The sequence below is a fragment of the Xyrauchen texanus genome, chromosome 20 (genome assembly GCF_025860055.1).
Source record: "Xyrauchen texanus isolate HMW12.3.18 chromosome 20, RBS_HiC_50CHRs, whole genome shotgun sequence".
Lineage (NCBI taxonomy): Eukaryota > Metazoa > Chordata > Actinopteri > Cypriniformes > Catostomidae > Xyrauchen > Xyrauchen texanus.
This window is the reverse complement of record NC_068295.1, coordinates 430,081-450,080: the sequence shown is the minus strand read 5'-3', so window position 1 is coordinate 450,080 and position 20,000 is coordinate 430,081. Positions and strand designations below refer to the sequence as shown.

The following is a 20,000-nucleotide window of genomic DNA, read 5'->3' as shown; positions in this document are numbered from 1 at the left end:
TTCTGTAAAGCTGCTTTGAAACAATGTGTGTTGTGAAAGGCGCTATACTAATAAAACTGACTTGACTGATGTGATATACAAATACCTTTTCAAGACAGATGAGTCTGTCAGTGACTAATACAAATCATTTCCTCGAGTTTAAATTTGTTTTTTGTCAATGGTTTTCTCTTGATCTTTCATGACAGGTGACAGGAAATGGAGGAAAATGACTTATAATTCATAATCCAAAAAACAAAACATGCCATTTATCTTATTTACAGGCATGCATTTGTCAGACACTTTTATCTAAAGCAATTGATAGTGCTTTAGATAAAAATATATTTTTTAAAGTATTGCCATTATTGATATCCATATTTTTAGAGCACTTAGAGCAAGTACGTGAGAAGACAAAACATACTGCAGCATTAGATCAACAAACACAGAAAGAGCTAAGAATATTCTTATATAATAAGTCTACGGGCCGCTAATTTGCATGTGATGTTTAGCGCCTGATTTACTAAATTAATTATGCAGATCAGGCAACGGCGCAAACATGACCACTGTGGCAGGGCGGAGGGCGGGGTCGTGATCCTACACACCCGGTCCTGTATTATGCTAATCAAGCCTCCGAGCAGGATAAAGGTCGACTGCAGAGAATTGTGCGGGAGAGAGAGATCGTTTACGGACATGTCCGTCATGTGTGTGTTAAATAATTCTAAATAGTTCTCCAGTCTGAACATCAGCTGTATCTTCAAATTCACATCATTTTTAACTATATGTGCAGTTCCCAAACGAATTAGCTGTGGTTCTAATGAGCGCTCTGTCACGTCCCGGTTGCAATTAATACAGAACCCAAGATTGCAATTAAGATGAGATTTGAAGTTCTTTGTATGCGGGCATGAGGTGTAAACTATAAAAAGTTCTCATTGTCATGAGGAATCACATTTTGCTTTCAGATCCTTTGAGATAAAAGATCTCACTGATCTGTGAAAACATACAGTTCAAAAAGAGTGATGTCAGATTAGCAAATGAATCATTCATTTAAACCGACTCGATTGAACTGATTCACAAAGCATTAGTTGTTTAGGACAGTTGTTCTCAAAGTGTGGGGTGCGCACGTTCTCACATCTCAATCACTTTCACACATTCAGCATATCTGTGACAAGTCATGCAAGTTGGCTATTTTGTTTCCTCAATATTTTTCTCCTTAAAGTGACAGTTCACCCAAAAATGATAATTCAGTCATTGTTTACTCACCCCCGTGTTGTTCTAACTCTATATAACTTTCTTTCTATTTCTGAACACAAAGGGAGAAACTGAATAAATGTTGTGCTCAGTGATGTCATACAATGGCAGTTTATGGTGACACCTCTTCAAGCTTCAAAAGAACACTAAAGTATCATTCAGAAGTCTAATTAATTATTCATGAGACTCCTGATTGTTATTAAAGCATACGATAAGATTTGATGAGAAACTACCAATTCGTTATTTTAAATGAATTTTCATTTCGTTTTTAATTTTAAAATGTCTTTGGTTTAAGTTTTTAGTTTTTTTAAACTCTCTTGTCAAATCCAAAAGCTCTGGATGTCTGATCTCGCCCCTCTCACCCATGACCCTGATGGAATGTAATCCCGTCGACCCCCTGGCCACAACGCTCTCCGTGGAGCGTGTCACACAACACACATCACAGCACGAGACACACTCCAGATCCTGTCATCAGACAAGAAGCTGATTAAACCCCTCACATGCACAGATGGAAGTTTAAAGCTTTTGTTTTATCCCCCACTGTTGCCATGTTTATATGCTTCCAAACTGAGCTAGGTTACGTCCTAGCGACATCCGTTTAGCACAGTAACTAGATAACCTCTCAGGAGGAGACGCCAGCTACACTGTTACTCAAGTTTTACGACCAGCCTGATCCCATGAAAATGACGCGACTGTGGGGACATTTTTGCTAAATTATATTACACAGCTTGTTACACACGTCGTGGCAGTTCTGAAGTGAAATGTCCACAGTGTGGCGCTAAAAGCGAGTTAAATGTTAATGGTTTTTAATGATAATGCTCTATCGAGTTTTAAACTGGCCTCCCGACCCTAAACCTTTTTTTTTTTTTTTTCTCCGCAATGTGGAACGCCCAATTCCTAATGCGCTCTAAGTCCTCGTGGTGGTGTAGCGCATCTTATCCCGTGACATGTTGAGCGCGTAACCGTGGAGACGTAGCGCATGTGGAGGCTTCACGCTATTCTCCACGGCCCACCGAGAGTGAGAACCACATTATAGCGATGTAAAGGGATTAATGGAAAGGAGGAGGAGAGAAATGGCTTGACAATATAAACAACATTTAATTCAATTAAAAGACACACACGGGGCAGCTGCCCGTAAACGCTCTCTCTCTCTGTCACACCACTGTCCGCAGTCGGCCTTTATCCCTCTCGGAGGATTGATTAGCCTGATAAGGGACCGGGTGTGTAGAATCATGACCCCGCCCTCCGCCCTGTCACAAGCGACCACGAGGAGCCCCCATGTGACTCTACCCTCCCTAGCAACCATGCCAATTTGGTTGCTTAGGAGACCTGACTGGAGTCCCTCAGCACGCCCTGGGATTCAAACTAGCGAACTCCAGGGGTGGTGGTCAGCGTAAATACTCGCTGAGATACCCAGACCGACCCCCACCCTAAACATAACTGATGGTGTCAGAAAAAGAAAACGTAAGTTGAAAAACAAAAACCACGTCATTTTGTGGTGTTTCTATGACACTTTGGGCACACGTGTGGACTCTTCAATACTTGTACCCCGCTCCTTTACATCACAAGTGTAACGCTTTATCAGTTGAGCTACCTTGCAATGTGGTCACACTCCAACAAGCCTAATGAAATTTATGTGAGCATTGCAACGTTTTTGCAAAACTGCAAAAACACTTTGTTGCTGGGTGGAGGACAGGGTCGTGATTCTACACACTTATCAGGCTAATCAAGCCTCCGAGAGGGATAAAGGATTGTGCGGGAGAGAGAGATCGTTTATGGACATGTCCGTCATGTTTGTGTTTGTGTCTTCTGTTTAAGTTTATTATTAAAATATTATTTATATTGTCAAGCCGGTTCTCGCTCGGGATATGCCGTAGTAGAGTTCTCGCCACTACTGTCCACCCCAACGGAGCAGCCGCGGCCATCTGCCGGGGGACGAGGAGCCCAGCCACCTGGAAGTGGACGATGGCCGCCGACCACGAGGGGAGAAGGGGCTCCTAACCGACCGTCTGGAGCGGTCAGGGCCGCTGCCAGGGGTCGAGGAGTCGCCTACCAGCCTCTGAAACGCGGCGGGGTTTGAGAACACCGACCACGAGTGGGGAGGGGCTCACTGCCGACCGCCTCGAGCGGGAGAACCGCTGCCAGGGGCGGGGGAGTCCCCTTCTGTTCCCCGAGAACGCAGCGGGGCGTTCCGTCCGCCAGGGGCTGGAGGTCTGCCTTTGATCCGCCCGGAGAGGCGCGGCTGTCGTCCGTTAGAGGGTGAAGGAGTGGCCACGGAACAAGCTACGGCGTATCGGAGAACTGGCTCCGCGTTGGCCTTTTCCCTCTCGTTTAAATTTTACAGTGTTTTTTTGGGGGGGTACTACACTGTTATTTCTGTTTCCCTCCCCTTGTCCCCTCCCTCATCCAGGCGGACAGGGATGACCTGCCGGCAGACGGGGCTTAGGGCACGCCCTCCCCCAGGGAGGAATGTGGCAGGGTGGAGAGCGGGGTCGTGATTCTACACACCCGGTCCCTTATCAGGCTAATCAAGCCTCCGAGAGGGATAAAGGCAGACTGCGGAGGATTGTGCGGGAGAGAGAGATCGTTTACGTACATGTCCGTCGTGTGTGTGTTTGTCTTTTGTTTCAGTTTATTACTAAAATATTATTTATATTGTCAAGCCGGTTCTCGCCTCCTCCTTCCCATTGAACTACATTACACACTTTTCAAGTGAAATGTCCATCAGGAGGCGCCAAAACCGAGCGAAATGAGATTGTATTTTAGTATGTAATGAGATGAATTTTAGATGGAGGTTTTAATAAAACATACCTCCCTAACCTAAAACTTTACCCTAAACTTAACCAACAGTGTGCCAAAAAATGGAGAGTGTTTTAAACGCAGAAGCATCAATGTGTTTCGCATCTATGTCTCCGTCGTGTCACGTGTCAGCTTCAGTTCTTGTCTGGGTTTGAACCGTGGTCCTCCGTGTCCAAAGTTCAACGCTCTAATCATTTTGGAATAAGTGTGTATATATCCAGGTGGGTCAGAAATACAAGCGTTAAAATGTATCAAAAGATGCTTTAGAGTAAAAGTGTGTCGATATCATAACATAGTAACATAGTCTGAGTAATAGAGAGAAAAATACGTGTTTATGATGTCATAATCAGCCATTGAAGTCATGTTTTGAGTTCAAGTGAATGTTGTAGCACCTCAAGTGATAATGTCACCTGGAAACTGCAAGGAATTGTACCTGGACACACGCATAACAAGTTTTGCAATAATGTATAGTCACGTTTAGAGTCATGTTATGAGAACAGGTCACATTTTACATTTACATGTATGCATTTGGCAGAAGCTTTTATCCAAAGTGACTTACAGTGCACTTATTACAGGGACAATCCCCCCCGGAGCAACCTGGAGTTAAGTGTCTTACTCAAGGACACAATGGTGGTGACTGTGGGGATTGAACCAGCAACCTTCTGAGTACCAATGTATTATACAGAGCACTTATTACAGGGACAATCCCCCCGGAGCAACCTGGAGTTAAGTGCCTTACTCAAGGACACAATGGTGGTGACTGTGGGGATCAAACCAGCAACCTTCTGAGTACCAATGCATTATACAGTACACTTATTACAGGGACAATCCCCCCGGAGCAACCTGGAGTTAAGTGTCTTACTCAAGGGCACAATGGTGGTGACTGTGGTGATCAAACCAGCAACCTTCTGATTACCAGATTACCAGTTATGTGCTTTAGACCACTACGCCACACCACACCACACTAGCATTTGTGTGAGGAACAGAGTCAAAAGTAAGTGTTTATGAACTGGTAATCAGCCAGTTTACTCGTGATTTGTGTGAAAGTGAATATAAGTCCTTATTGCTGTAGTGCCTTTAGAGTTCATTTCATCTGCCGCGATACGAACAACGAGCCACGTAAAAATCATTTAGCAAAAATGTAGGTATAGCAACGTGAAGACCAGATGTGTACGGATGCATTGCAAGAGTTATGAAGAATCTTTGGTCCTGCACACAAACGCACACTGATGTTGTGGATATGCAACTGTAACTGCTAGTTGAGGGAACCGTGCATCTGCATGCATCTCCATCCCAAAAAGACATGCAATGCAATTAGCCACAGATCCTTCATGCACGGCGAGTTTGGTGGGTTTTCACCACAGTTATACAACAGCTGCTCAAACAGGGTACGTAAAGGGATACGCTGCTGTGTGTTTCTGTGAGTTCTGCAGCTGTTGTAGAGAAACACAAGGCTTTACTCTCAGGGGCTATTCATGACGGTTCTCACAGAACACGAGGCTTTGCTACAAGGACATGATTTAATATTCAGTCCTGCCTCATGCATACTGACAGCAAAAGTGCAAAGTTGCATATTAAAACAGCTGCTCTTTGAGTATGAATGCATCTGCATGTGAGAGGATGAATTAAAAGCAATAGCAATCGTGTTTTCTGCCATGCAGAGCCATTTCTTACGTTTTTACGGTTCTTGCGATCACGCAGCGAGGGGTAAAGTTGCCCAGCCAAATGAACGAGTTATTGACAGAATTAACCAATAAAGTGAATCGCCTCAAAACTGACCCTTGACCCCGAGCTTAAGTAATTCAAACCTATGTGCATTTTACTTTGATGGCTTGTTATCTTGCTGAGAACCATCTCTCTCATTCTCAGCAGGAAACCGATGGAGTGCGTACTCCAGGTAGGGAAGGAGGTATTGCCCCAAGTGAAGGTGGTCAAGTACCTCGGGGTCTTGTTCACGAGTGAGGGGACAATGGAGCGGGAGGTTGGCCGGAGAATCGGGGCAGCGGGGGCAGTATTGCACTCGCTCTATCGCACGAAAAGAGAGCTGAGCCGGAAGGCAAAGCTCTCGATCTACCGGTCCATTTTCGTTCCTACCCTCACCTATGGTCATGAAGGCTGGGTCATGACTGAAAGAACTAGGTCGCGAGTACAAGCGGCCAAAATGGGCTTCCTCAGAAGGGTGGCGGGCTTCTCCCTTAGAGATAGGGTGAGGCGCTCAGTCATCCGTGAGGAGCTCGGAGTAGAGCCGCTGCTCCTTTGCGTCGAAAGGAGTCAGTTGAGGTGGTTTGGGCATCTGGTAAGGATGCCCCCTGGCCGCCTCCCTAGGGAGGTGTTTCAGGCATGTCCAGCTGGGAGGAGGTCTCGGGGAAGACCCAGGATTAGGTGGAGAGATTACATCTCCATACTGGCCTGGGAACGCCTCGGGGTCCCCCAGTCAGAGCTGGTTAATGTGGCTCGGGATAGGGAAGTTTGGGGCCCCCTGCTGGAGCTGCTGCCCCTGTGACCCGACTTTGCATAAGCGGTTGAAGATGGATGGATGGTTTGTTATCTATCCATGGCACAATATACTGTATGTATATGTGAAAGATATTCTGCCTCCTGAAAAAGTTAAAAGGTTAAACGTTTAGTGATGTACCAAAGTACACAAAGTGCTCAAACCTTTTAGAGATCCTTGACTCATACACGGAAAACACCATTATGAGCATCACACTCTTTTGTAGCAGATGACAGCGAGCAAACGCTTTTATCCAAAGTGATTTACAGTGCATTTAAGGTATACATTTGATCAGTTTCTGTGTTCCCTGGGAATCGAACCGATGACCCTAGCGTTGCTTGTGCATGCTATACCAGCTGAGCTACAGGAACTACATGTTTATACAATTAAATAATAGTCTAATAGTAGCAGTCTAATAATCACATTGGGTCACGTAGCGATGGGTTTTTCAAAATAAAAGTTCAATTTAAATGGAAAAAAGTATAACATACATATATATATATATATATATATATATATATATATATATATATATAATTTTAATTATAATTTAATTTATATAAATATATCACTACTGTAAAGTTATGTCATGTTCACTGTAATAATACTACTATTATTATTAATAATAATAATAATAATAAGACGAAGAAGTCTTATTAGTGTCATGCACTAAATAGGGAGCAAGGGAGCATCCTATAGCTCTCCTATAACTGTTCTGAGACCAGTGCAGACAGATAGCACACTAGAGGTTAAGTCATGCACTAAATAGGGAGCAAGGGAGCATCCTATAGCTCTCTATAACTGTTCTGAGACCAGTGCAGACAGACAGCACACTGGAGGTTAAGTCATGCACTAAATAGGGAGCAAGGGAGCATCCTATAGCTCTCCTATAACTGTTCTGAGACCAGTGCAGACAGACAGCACACTGGAGGTTAAGTCATGCACTAAATAGGGAGCAAGGGAGCATCCTATATCTCTCTATAACTGTTCTGAGACCAGTGCAGACAGACAGCACACTGGAGGTTAAGTCATGCACTAAATAGGGAGCAAGGGAGCATCCTATAGCTCTCCTATAACTGTTCTGAGATCAGTGCAGACAGACAGCACACTGGAGGTTAAGTCATGCACTAAATAGGGAGCAAGGGAGCATCCTATATCTCTCTATAACTGTTCTGAGACCAGTGCAGACAGACAGCACACTGGAGGTTAAGTCATGCACTAAATAGGGAGCAAGGGAGCATCCTATAGCTCTCCTATAACTGTTCTGAGACCAGTGCAGACAGACAGCACACTGGAGGTTAAGTCATGCACTAAATAGGGAGCAAGGGAGCATCCTATAGCTCTCCTATAACTCTTCTGAGACCAGTGCAGACAGACAGCACACTGGAGGTTAAGTCATGCACTAAATAGGGAGCAAGGGAGCATCCTATAGCTCTCTATAACTGTTCTGAGACCAGTGCAGACAGACAGCACACTGGAGGTTAAGTCATGCACTAAATAGGGAGCAAGGGAGCATCCTATAGCTCTCCTATAACTGTTCTGAGATCAGTGCAGACAGACAGCACACTGGAGGTTAAGTCATGCACTAAATAGGGAGCAAGGGAGCATCCTATAGCTCTCTATAACTGTTCTGAGATCAGTGCAGACAGACAGCACACTGGAGGTTAAGTCATGCACTAAATAGGGAGCAAGGGAGCATCCTATAGTTCTCCTATAACTGTTCTGAGACCAGTGCAGACAGACAGCACACTGGAGGTTAAGTCATGCACTAAATAGGGAGCAAGGGAGCATCCTATAGCTCTCCTATAACTGTTCTGAGATCAGTGCAGACAGACAGCACACTGGAGGTTAAGTCATGCACTAAATAGGGAGCAAGGGAGCATCCTATAGCTCTCCTATAACTTTTCTGAGACCAGTGCAGACAGACAGCACACTGGAGGTTAAGTCATGCACTAAATAGGGAGCAAGGGAGCATCCTATAGCTCTCCTATAACTGTTCTGAGACCAGTGCAGACAGACAGCACACTGGAGGTTAAGTCATGCACTAAATAGGGAGCAAGGGAGCATCCTATAGCTCTCCTATAACTGTTCTGAGACCAGTGCAGACAGACAGCACACTGGAGGTTAAGTCATGCACCATTGTTGAGATCTCTTCTGAAACATGTGAGATTACTGGAGAAACATCAGAGATATGAAGGAGATCTCCATCTTTCTTGAGTCCACTTGAGGTTTGAATCTCTCATGTTAAATTAATTAACAGCTCTGCGACAGATTAATGGAACAATTGAAATGTAATTACTTGAGGCCTACTTAAGGTGGAAATCTCAACGCGCCCTCGTTTCAGATAACAAGAGCTCGAGGGAATTACCCAGGGTGCCCGGTGACAGTGTCGTATTTCCCAACAGTGTTCGTTCCGATCTCTTACTGTAGCGGCATTCCGAAATCAGTCCAAACTCACGTGACTTAGGTGCCGTCTCATTTCACAGGATTAAACATTTGTGTCATCATCTGTTCATTCATTTATTTGAACAAGTTCCTCTGGCAGTCAGTGAGGCGCCGCTGGGAGGGATTTGTGGAGTCTTATATTTTACTCGGTTCAGACGCACATAAATAATACATATGAATGAGTCATCTTACCTTCCCAAAACTCCCCTTTCCGATGGCTCGGAGGATCTGGAAGTGGTCGAAATTCACTATGAAGGAAAAAGAAAAAGAAGATGAATAAAATGAAAAGCAAACACAAAGTTCAAGAGGAGCCATTCGCCAAAAAATTCCAATTCTGTCATCGTTTACTCACCCTCATGTCATTCCAAACCTGTATGACTTTCTTTCTTTCATGCTCTTTTCCATACAATGTAAGCAAATGCTGTCAAATGCCAACAAGATCCCAGTGTTGTGGAGTATTTAACTCAAAGTAGCGACACTACTAACACTAGTACATGTTTCAGTAGTTTCACTATTTTCACATCTGTGCAGCTTTTCCAGAAATACGTTGCATTTTCCCACAAGCAGCGCTGCAGTTTAGTGAACTGGTTCTTCTGGACAGTGTATATAAATGAACTAGTTCTCATAAATGATTCACTGATTCACTTGAGCCCTGCGCAGTACAGGGCGCTCTAACACATTATACCCCTCACAGATGTGAACTGTAGGGGGCGCTCTAACACATTATACCCCTCACAGATGTGAACTGTAGGGGGCGCTCTAACACATTATACCCCTCACAGATGTGAACTGTAGGGGCGCTCTAACACATTATACCCCTCACAGATGTGAACTGTAGGGGCGCTCTAACACATTATACCCCTCACAGATGTGAACTGTAGGGGCGCTCTAACACATTATACCCCTCACAGATGTGAACTGTAGGGGGCTCTAACACATTATACCCCTCACAGATGTGAACTGTAGGGGCGCTCTAACACATTATACCCCTCACAGATGTGAACTGTAGGGGGCTCTAACACATTATACCCCTCACAGATGTGAACTGTAGGGGGCTCTAACACATTATACCCCTCACAGATGTGAACTGTAGGGGCGCTCTAACACATTATACCCCTCACAGATGTGAACTGTAGGGGCGCTCTAACACATTATACCCCTCACAGATGTGAACTGTAGGGGGCTCTAACACATTATACCCCTCACAGATGTGAACTGTAGGGGGCTCTAACACATTATACCCCTCACAGATGTGAACTGTAGGGGGCTCTAACACATTATACCCCTCACAGATGTGAACTGTAGGGGGCTCTAACACATTTTACCCCTCACAGATGTGAACTGTAGGGGGCTCTAACACATTATACCCCTCACAGATGTGAACTGTAGGGGCGCTCTAACACATTATACCCCTCACAGATGTGAACTGTAGGGGGCTCTAACACATTATACCCCTCACAGATGTGAACTGTAGGGGGCTCTAACACATTTTACCCCTCACAGATGTGAACTGTAGGGGCGCTCTAACACATTTTACCCCTCACAGATGTGAACTGTAGGGGCGCTCTAACACATTTTACCCCTCACAGATGTGAACTGTAGGGGCGCTCTAACACATTTTACCCCTCACAGATGTGAACTGTAGGGGGCTCTAACACATTATACCCCTCACAGATGTGAACTGTAGGGGCTCTAACACATTTTACCCCTCACAGATGTGAACTGTAGGGGCGCTCTAACACATTATACCCCTCACAGATGTGAACTGTAGGGGCGCTCTAACACATTATACCCCTCACAGATGTGAACTGTAGGGGCGCTCTAACACATTATACCCCTCACAGATGTGAACTGTAGGGGGCTCTAACACATTATACCCCTCACAGATGTGAACTGTAGGGGGCTCTAACACATTTACCCCTCACAGATGTGAACTGTAGGGGGCTCTAACACATTATACCCCTCACAGATGTGAACTGTAGGGGGCTCTAACACATTTCACCCCTCACAGATGTGAACTGTAGGGGCGCTCTAACACATTATACCCCTCACAGATGTGAACTGTAGGGGGCTCTAACACATTTCACCCCTCACAGATGTGAACTGTAGGGGCGCTCTAACACATTATACCCCTCACAGATGTGAACTGTAGGGGGCTCTAACACATTATACCCCTCACAGATGTGAACTGTAGGGGGCTCTAACACATTATACCCCTCACAGATGTGAACTGTAGGGGCGCTCTAACACATTTTACCCCTCACAGATGTGAACTGTAGGGGCGCTCTAACACATTTGACCCCTCACAGATGTGAACTGTAGGGGGCTCTAACACATTTTACCCCTCACAGATGTGAACTGTAGGGGGCGCTCTAACACATTTGACCCCTCACAGATGTGAACTGTAGGGGGCTCTAACACATTATACCCCTCACAGATGTGAACTGTAGGGGCGCTCTTAACACATTTGACCCCTCACAGATGTGAACTGTAGGGGGCTCTAACACATTATACCCCTCACAGATGTGAACTGTAGGGGCTCTCTAACACATTATACCCCTCACAGATGTGAACTGTAGGGGGCTCTAACACATTTTACCCCTCACAGATGTGAACTGTAGGGGGCTCTAACACATTATACCCCTCACAGATGTGAACTGTAGGGAGCTCTAACACATTATACCCCTCACAGATGTGAACTGTAGGGGCTCTAACACATTTGACCCCTCACAGATGTGAACTGTAGGGGGCTCTAACACATTTCACCCCTCACAGATGTGAACTGTAGGGAGCTCTAACACACTTTACCCCTCACAGATGTGAACTGTAGGGGGCTCTAACACATTTTACCCCTCACAGATGTGAACTGTAGGGGCGCTCTAACACATTTGACCCCTCACAGATGTGAACTGTAGGGGGCTCTAACACACTTTACCCCTCACAGATGTGAACTGTAGGGAGCTCTAACACATTATACCCCTCACAGATGTGAACTGTAGGGGCGCTCTAACACATTATACCCCTCACAGATGTGAACTGTAGGGGGCTCTAACACATTTCACCCCTCACAGATGTGAACTGTAGGGGCGCTCTAACACATTTCACCCCTCACAGATGTGAACTGTAGGGAGCTCTAACACATTATACCCCTCACAGATGTGAACTGTAGGGGGCTCTAACACATTTCACCGCTCACAGATGTGAACTGTAGGGGCTCTAACACATTTCACCCCTCACAGATGTGAACTGTAGGGGGCTCTAACACATTATCACCCCTCACAGATGTGAACTGTAGGGGGCTCTAACACATTTCACCCCTCACAGATGTGAACTGTAGGGGCGCTCTAACACATTTCACCCCTCACAGATGTGAACTGTAGGGGCGCTCTAACACATTTCACCCCTCACAGATGTGAACTGTAGGGGCTCTAACACATTATACCCCTCACAGATGTGAACTGTAGGGGCTCTAACACATTATACCCCTCACAGATGTGAACTGTAGGGGCTCTAACACATTATACCCCTCACAGATGTGAACTGTAGGGGCTCTCTTAACACATTTTACCCCTCACAGATGTGAACTGTAGGGGCGCTCTAACACATTTGACCCCTCACAGATGTGAACTGTAGGGGGCTCTAACACATTTTACCCCTCACAGATGTGAACTGTAGGGGCGCTCTAACACATTTGACCCCTCACAGATGTGAACTGTAGGGGGCTCTAACACATTATACCCCTCACAGATGTGAACTGTAGGGGGCTCTCTTAACACATTTTACCCCTCACAGATGTGAACTGTAGGGGCGCTCTAACACATTTGACCCCTCACAGATGTGAACTGTAGGGAGCTCTAACACATTATACCCCTCACAGATGTGAACTGTAGGGGGCTCTAACACATTTTACCCCTCACAGATGTGAACTGTAGGGGGCTCTAACAAATTTTACCCCTCACAGATGTGAACTGTAGGGGGCTCTAACACATTTGACCCCTCACAGATCTGAACTGTAGGGGGCTCTAACACATTATACCCCTCACAGATCTGAACTGTAGGGGGCTCTAACACATTATACCCCTCACAGATCTGAACTGTAGGGGGCTCTAACACATTATACCCCTCACAGATCTGAACTGTAGGGGCTCTAACACATTATACCCCTCACAGATGTGAACTGTAGGGGGCTCTAACACATTATACCCCTCACAGATGTGAACTGTAGGGGGCGCTCTAACACATTATACCCCTCACAGATGTGAACTGTAGGGGGCGCTCTAACACATTATATCCCTCACAGATGTGCTCGTCCATAGACATTCAGTCTAATGTTCAGTTCAAGCAACACCCTCATTATTTCATTGAATATCTCGGCCTCTGAGTGGACTACAAGCTCAATCTAGGTGTCATTAGAAAGCTGAGATCCTCCCCTTTGTGATGATATTAAACATTTTATCATCAATAGTCGATAAAATATATTTCTGATGATTTGTTTTGCATGATTTTCTTTCTAGATGTCATATTTTGTTCTGGACATGTAAGATATAACATTGGATTATTCACACAAGCTCACAGACAAGTAAACAATGGATTATTTTTAGGTAAAAGCAGATATAAAGTTTTTGGCTATTTGGGGTTTTCAGCAGCAGTTATCAGAGCATAAATGAGACATTTGTAGTTGATGACTTACAGAAATCAGATTTCACTTTGTGATTCTTTTGTAAATCTCTCAAACTGTGATATTAGTGCAACAGAATAAACTATACAGTCATATTCCTGAGAATGAGAGCTTTCATTTGATATATGACTTGTCCATATACAGTATGTGCGATGAGACATTTATTTTTATATAAATATTTCTACCCCGTTACCTCTAGGGGGCGCTCATGTTCAACAAGAATATTTTAAGGCCTTATTTTGTTATTTTAAGTAACATAAATGCAGAAGTGATGGATATCTCTGAAAAGATCAGATTCTAAACTTTAAAATGAAATATGCCTGACTTACGCATTCAGAGACGTAAAAAAAACATGCAATATAGCGCTGGCGATATAGAGTTTATTTACTGCTGTTTATCACTATATTTAGATTCAGTAATATAAAATATGGTGTTTTCTAGTTTTATTAATGTATATGTACATGTATATATTTCATGTTCAATGTAATGCTGTCTTCATAATTGTTTAACCTTTACAAAAATGAACCACAGTTTTACTATAGTAATATTGTACTAACCATGATTGTAGTAGTGACCATGTTATTTTGGGGTGGAAACCATGGTTTTGATACTACAGATATATTAATACTGTAGGATCATATATCCAGTGGTGGAAATGGACGAGATTCACTGGGCGGAGCCTAATGCAGTGGAGGGGGTGAAAGGTCACCGAACATGTTTCATTCATACCTGTGCAATTCCCTCCAAATTAAAGATACAAAGTGCAGGAACCTACACATGGGGTGCAGTCACTCAGACCTTTAAAATACTGGTGTTAAAGGTTAAACTGCAGACCTCCGTTTCAATGCATGTTGTAGGGAAGAGGGAGGATGCAGTTGCAGACACTGACTAAAGAAACAGGAGACTGTATTGACAGTAGCATAAATCAGATGAAAATATAATCATCAGTGCATTGCAAGGAGCTCTAGAGATTGCAAACTACAGAAGATGAAAATGATGCAAGCATGCATTTCTATATGGCCATGGAGACATTAGAACACTTGACCAGTCAGTGTAATGCAAAATTATAATGCTACAGTTAAAGTCCACAGTGGCTTGATAATCTGCATTCATTTAGAAATTCACGAACACTTCGAAACACACTTTTCCTAATAAAAAAATATATAAGATATTTCTCCTTTTCCCGCATAATGCATGAGTGCTGGGTAACGGGTGTCAGTCATGCTAAATCACACCCCAGCATATGACGAAGCACTCGTGTGTGTGTGTACAAGCGGCGTTTACTTATGCACTAAATTACTCGTATTGAAGTTTATTTGTGAAAATATTTCAAACTGTGATATTAGTGCAACAGAATAAAATATACAGTCATATTCCTGAGAATGAGAGCTTTCATTTGATATATGACTTGTCCATATACAGTATGTGCGATGTGAAGCACTTTTATTTTTATATAAATATTTCTACCCGTTACCTCTAGGGGGCGCAAATTTTCACCGCGAATGTTTTGAGGCCTTATTATGTTATTTTAAGTAACATAAATGCAGAAGTGATGACACGTGAGTGAAGTGTGTGTGGATTTGTTGCGTGCATTTATAAATCTGTCGTGTGCTGGTGGATCCGCATGCATATGTGTGAGATCATCATGTCTCATCAGCTGTAAACATGAGATCTATGGCAAGACACTTGGATCATTGCACGTACGATCACGCAGCTTTATTGATGTAATTTAATCGTTTCTCAATAGTTTCTGTTAAAGTAGCGGATCCTGTTCAATCGTTCGGTGCATCCCTAGACTCAATTTACCTGAAGTCATTTCTCAGGTGATGTGAGGACGCAGAGTCGCACACTGACAGAGACGCATTCCCATTGGCTGCGTGCATTACGGAATTTCTATCCATTCCCGAAAGTCAACACAATGCAAGTTACGCAACCACAGACGCAATAGTTCCCACTACATTAAAAGATACAAAAATAAACATCCACTTTGTTCAGTTGTAAATGTAATCAGTTTGAACCGGAACGCCGCCCCCCCTCAATCACCCCTCACTTTCATTGTATGGAAAAAGCAGCTTGAACATTCTGCCCAACTTCACCTTTTTTGTTCCACAGAAAAAAGAAATTCAAACGGGTTTGGATCAACATAAGGGTGAGCAAATGATGACAGAATTTACATCCCACCATACTTCCTGTCTTCTTTAATGTCTTTATTAACTGTCTGTCACATCTGATCCTCTTCTGTCGCACTGACCTGTCTGAGACGGTGGAATGTGTTCAGCTCAGTCACTATAAACATCACAGTGCTAAATACACAATCGCCAGTCACTCTGTCAGGTCACAGATTTAATGTATGCTGGATGGAAGAATGCTTATTGAATTGGCATGTTACTGAGATCCTTATGTTTCCGTCCGTGGTGCTCAAGAGGGATTATTTACACATTTTAAAATGCACAGATTCAGAAGTATATACTTGAAGCATTGTTTGACATTTACTTGTTTGTCTGTTCAGAATGGCATTATCAGAATCCTTGACTGATGTCGCACTAGTATGTATACTCTGCATGCATAGTCTATACATTTTCTGTATGGGAAATTTGTCAAAATGTGCAGTATACAAAAGAGCAATGCAAGTCAACAGGGTCCAAATCTTTGAAGCTCCAAAAAGCACATAAATGCAGCATAAAAGTAATCCATAAGACTCCAGTGGTTTAATCCATGTCTTCAGAAGTCATATGATAGTAAAAAGATTTAAGTCTTTTCTAATATAAATTAATTTCCCTGCCAAGTAGATGGTGATATGCATGAATAATGCATGAAGAAGAATGTGAAAGTGAAAGTGGAGATTTACAATACAAAAGGACTTAAATATTGATCAGTTTCTCATCAACACATATACACATACTGTATAGAAGTTGTTTAAAGTGACCGACTCGATTTCGTCATTAACAGTGCGTCATGGGAGTGCGTGGTCACTAGTTTTGCGGGGTTAGTAGTCCGCAATTCTCTGATTGGTGGATCTCTCTCTGCTGTACCATGGGTAATGTCGTTGTTTACATGAATTCCTCAATCAAACACGATGTTTAAACAATCAAATTGAAACCAATGAACGGAACCAGACTGTTGCGCTCCATTGCTTCAGAACATAATATTGCATTATGGGTAATGTAGTTTTAATAGTGAGTTTTAGTAGTTTAAAATCCCTCTCAAAAGCTTTGAAATTGTAGTTATTAGAGATTTTGGTCAGCATACAATATTTTTCACTTAATAACAAAGATATTGTGTGTCTGGGTATCTCAGCGAGATTTCACGCTGACTATCACACCTGTTGTCGTGAGTTTAAATCCAGGGCGTGCTGAGTGACTCCAGCCAGGTCTCCTTAGCAACCAAATTGTCCCGATTGCTAGGGAGGGTAGAGTCACATGGGGTAACCAAATTGACCCGGTTGCTAGGGAGGGTAGACTCACATGGGGTAACCAATTGGCCCGATTGCTAGGGAGGGTAGAGTCACATGGGGTAACCAAATTGGCCCAGTTTCTAGGGAGGGTAGAGTCACATGGGGTAACCAAATTGGCCCGGTTGCTAGGGAGGGTAGAGTCACATGGGGTAACCAAATTGGCCCGGTTGCTAGGGAGGGTAGAGTCACATGGGGTAACCAAATTGGCCCAGTTTCTAGGGAGGGTAGAGTCACATGGGGTAACCAAATTGGCCCGGTTGCTAGGGAGGGTAGAGTCACATGGGGTAACCAAATTGGCCCGATTGCTAGGGAGGGTAGAGTCACATGGGGTAACCAAATTGGCCCAGTTTCTAGGGAGGGTAGAGTCACATGGGGTAACCAAATTGACCCGGTTGCTAGGGAGGGTAGAGTCACATGGGGTAACCAAATTGGACCGGTTGCTAGGGAGGGTAGAGTCACATGGGGTAACCTCCTCGTGGTCGCTATAATGTGGTTCTCGCTCTCGGTGAGGCGTGTGGCGAGTTGTGCGTTTATGCCGCGGAGAATAGCGTGAAGCCTCCACACGCGCTACGTCTCCATGGTAACACGCTCAACAAGTCACGTGATGAGATGTGCGGATTGACGGTCTCAGATGCGGAGGCAACTGAGATTCGTCCTCCATCACCCAAATTGAGGAGAGTCACTACACCACCACGAGGACTTGGAGCACATTGGGAATTGGGCGTTCCAGATTGGGGAGAAAATGTTAAATAAAATAAAATAAAAGATAGAGCCATTTCTAGTGCAAAACAACAACATTCATTTACACAAAAGTAAAAAATATAAAGAAAACATTCACACACACACACACACACACATACACACACATCAACCATGTGATAATAATAAAAAAAAAATAATAATAATATATATATGTGTGTTTTTTTTTTTTTTAATTGGAACAGCATGAGGATGAGTAAATGATGACAGAATTTTCCTTTTTGGATGGTCTTTCTTAAAGAGAGTCAGATCCAAGACTAAAGTTTAGTGCAGTCACCAGTGCAAGAGATCAAAGTTTGTGAGTTTTGCTCCATTTATCTTCAGCATGAATATTTCCTGAAGTTTGTTCATGTGCTCTCAAAAGCTCTGAAGGTCGTCCATTCATGAAAAATAGAGTTGTGATACGGGTTTCTGTACAGATGAAATAGATGGTTCCTTTCACTAATGGGTTTTGCTTTCCCCCTCAGGCGACTCGTGAGTGAACATTCATACGAGCTTCCTGTTTGAAGAACTGCTCAGAAACACAGTTGAGGGAAAGATGAAGACACGAGTCACCTCGGGACATCTTTGAAGATGCAAATGCCCGTGTTATAAAGGGTTAAACTAAGAGTTCAAGCTTCTCTCAGAAATATGGGCAGCCGTCACTTTCTCTACTAACTATTGAGTCCTGATGACCTAAAGGCAAATATCAAAGACATTTGGAAAGAAATGCTGCCGTAGAGTTTGGTGATAAACGCAGTATTAACAGATACGGCAATTCCAGAAGTAAATTAACATTTACACAATTAACACAACATGTGTGTGTGTGTGTGTGTGTGTGAGAGAGAGTGTGTGTGTGTGTGTGTGTAAAACCTTATTTTACTGATAAGGTTACAGCCATCAGCAATACATTCACAGCACCACACCCTGTCAAACACCTGGCTCCTGTATGCAACCCTTCTTTCCCTATGTTCTCTCCTTTAACTGACACTGAGGTCTCTAAACTCCTCCTCTCCAACCACCCCACAACCTGTTCCCTTGACCCCATTCCATCACACCTTCTCCAGGCCATCTCTCCGTCCATCCTACCGGCACTTACACACATAATTAACACATCCCTTCTTGCAGGCACTTTTCCCACTACATTTAAGCAGGCTCGAGTGACCCCACTGCTGAAAAAACCTGCACTTAACCCCACACAGATAGAACACTACAGACCAGTCTCTCTCATCCCATTCATGGCAAAAACACTTGAAAGGGCAGTTTTCAATCAGATCTCCGCCTATCTCTCACAGAACAAGCTGCTGGATGACAATCAGTCAGGCTTCAGAAGTGGACACTCCACTGAGACTGCCCTGCTGTCTGTCATCGAGTCGCTGAGACAGGCGAAAGCTGAATCGAGATCACCCGTTCTGATTTTGCTGGACCTTTCTGCTGCCTTTGACACAGTCAACCATCAGATCCTACTCTCCAGCCTCTCTAAACTGGGTATCATTGGAACTGTGCTTGACTGGTTCAACTCTTATCTCTCAGAAAGGTCCTTTGAGGTAGCATGGAGAGGGGAAGTATCCAAGCCACACCAGTTACTTACTGGGGTACCTCAGGGATCAGTGCTTGGGCCACTTCTCTTCTCCATATACACAACATCACTGGGACCCATCATCCAGTCACATGGTTTCTCTTACCACTGCTACGCTGATGACACGCAACTCTACTTGTCTTTCCAGCCCAACGACACCACAGTGACCGTTCGAATCGCTGCCTGTCTGGCAGACATCTCGGCCTGGATGAAGGAACACCACCTTCAACTCAACCCTGCCAAGACAGAACTCCTTGTCTTTCCAGCCAACCCTGCTGTTGAACACAACATCACCGTGCAGCTGGGTCCAACTACAGTTTCAGCCTTCCAAAGCGGTCAGAAATCTAGGGGTAACCATTGATGATGAGCTAAATTTCACAGACCACATTTCAAAAACTGCAAGATCTTGTAGATTTACACTCTACAATATCAGGAAGATAAGACCCTTCCTCTCTGTACATGCCACACAACTGCTCGTTCAGTCCCTTAATATAACTAGACTGGACTACTGTAACGCTCTCATTGCAGGCCTTCCTGCATGTGCTATTAGACCTCTCCAAATGATCCAGAATGCAGCAGCACGTCTGGT

General features: G+C 44.0%; 1 protein-coding gene across 1 annotated transcript in view; it reads right to left on the bottom strand.

Moving 5' to 3' along the window:
- The window catches only part of LOC127660820 (serine/threonine-protein kinase 32C-like), an 83,802-nt gene that overhangs the window by 21,241 nt on the left and 42,561 nt on the right, over positions 1-20,000 (bottom strand). Inside the window, exon 2 of the mRNA XM_052151254.1 lies at positions 9,155-9,210. Coding sequence (XP_052007214.1) covers positions 9,155-9,210 — 56 coding nt within the window. The remainder of the gene's footprint in view (positions 1-9,154; positions 9,211-20,000) is intronic.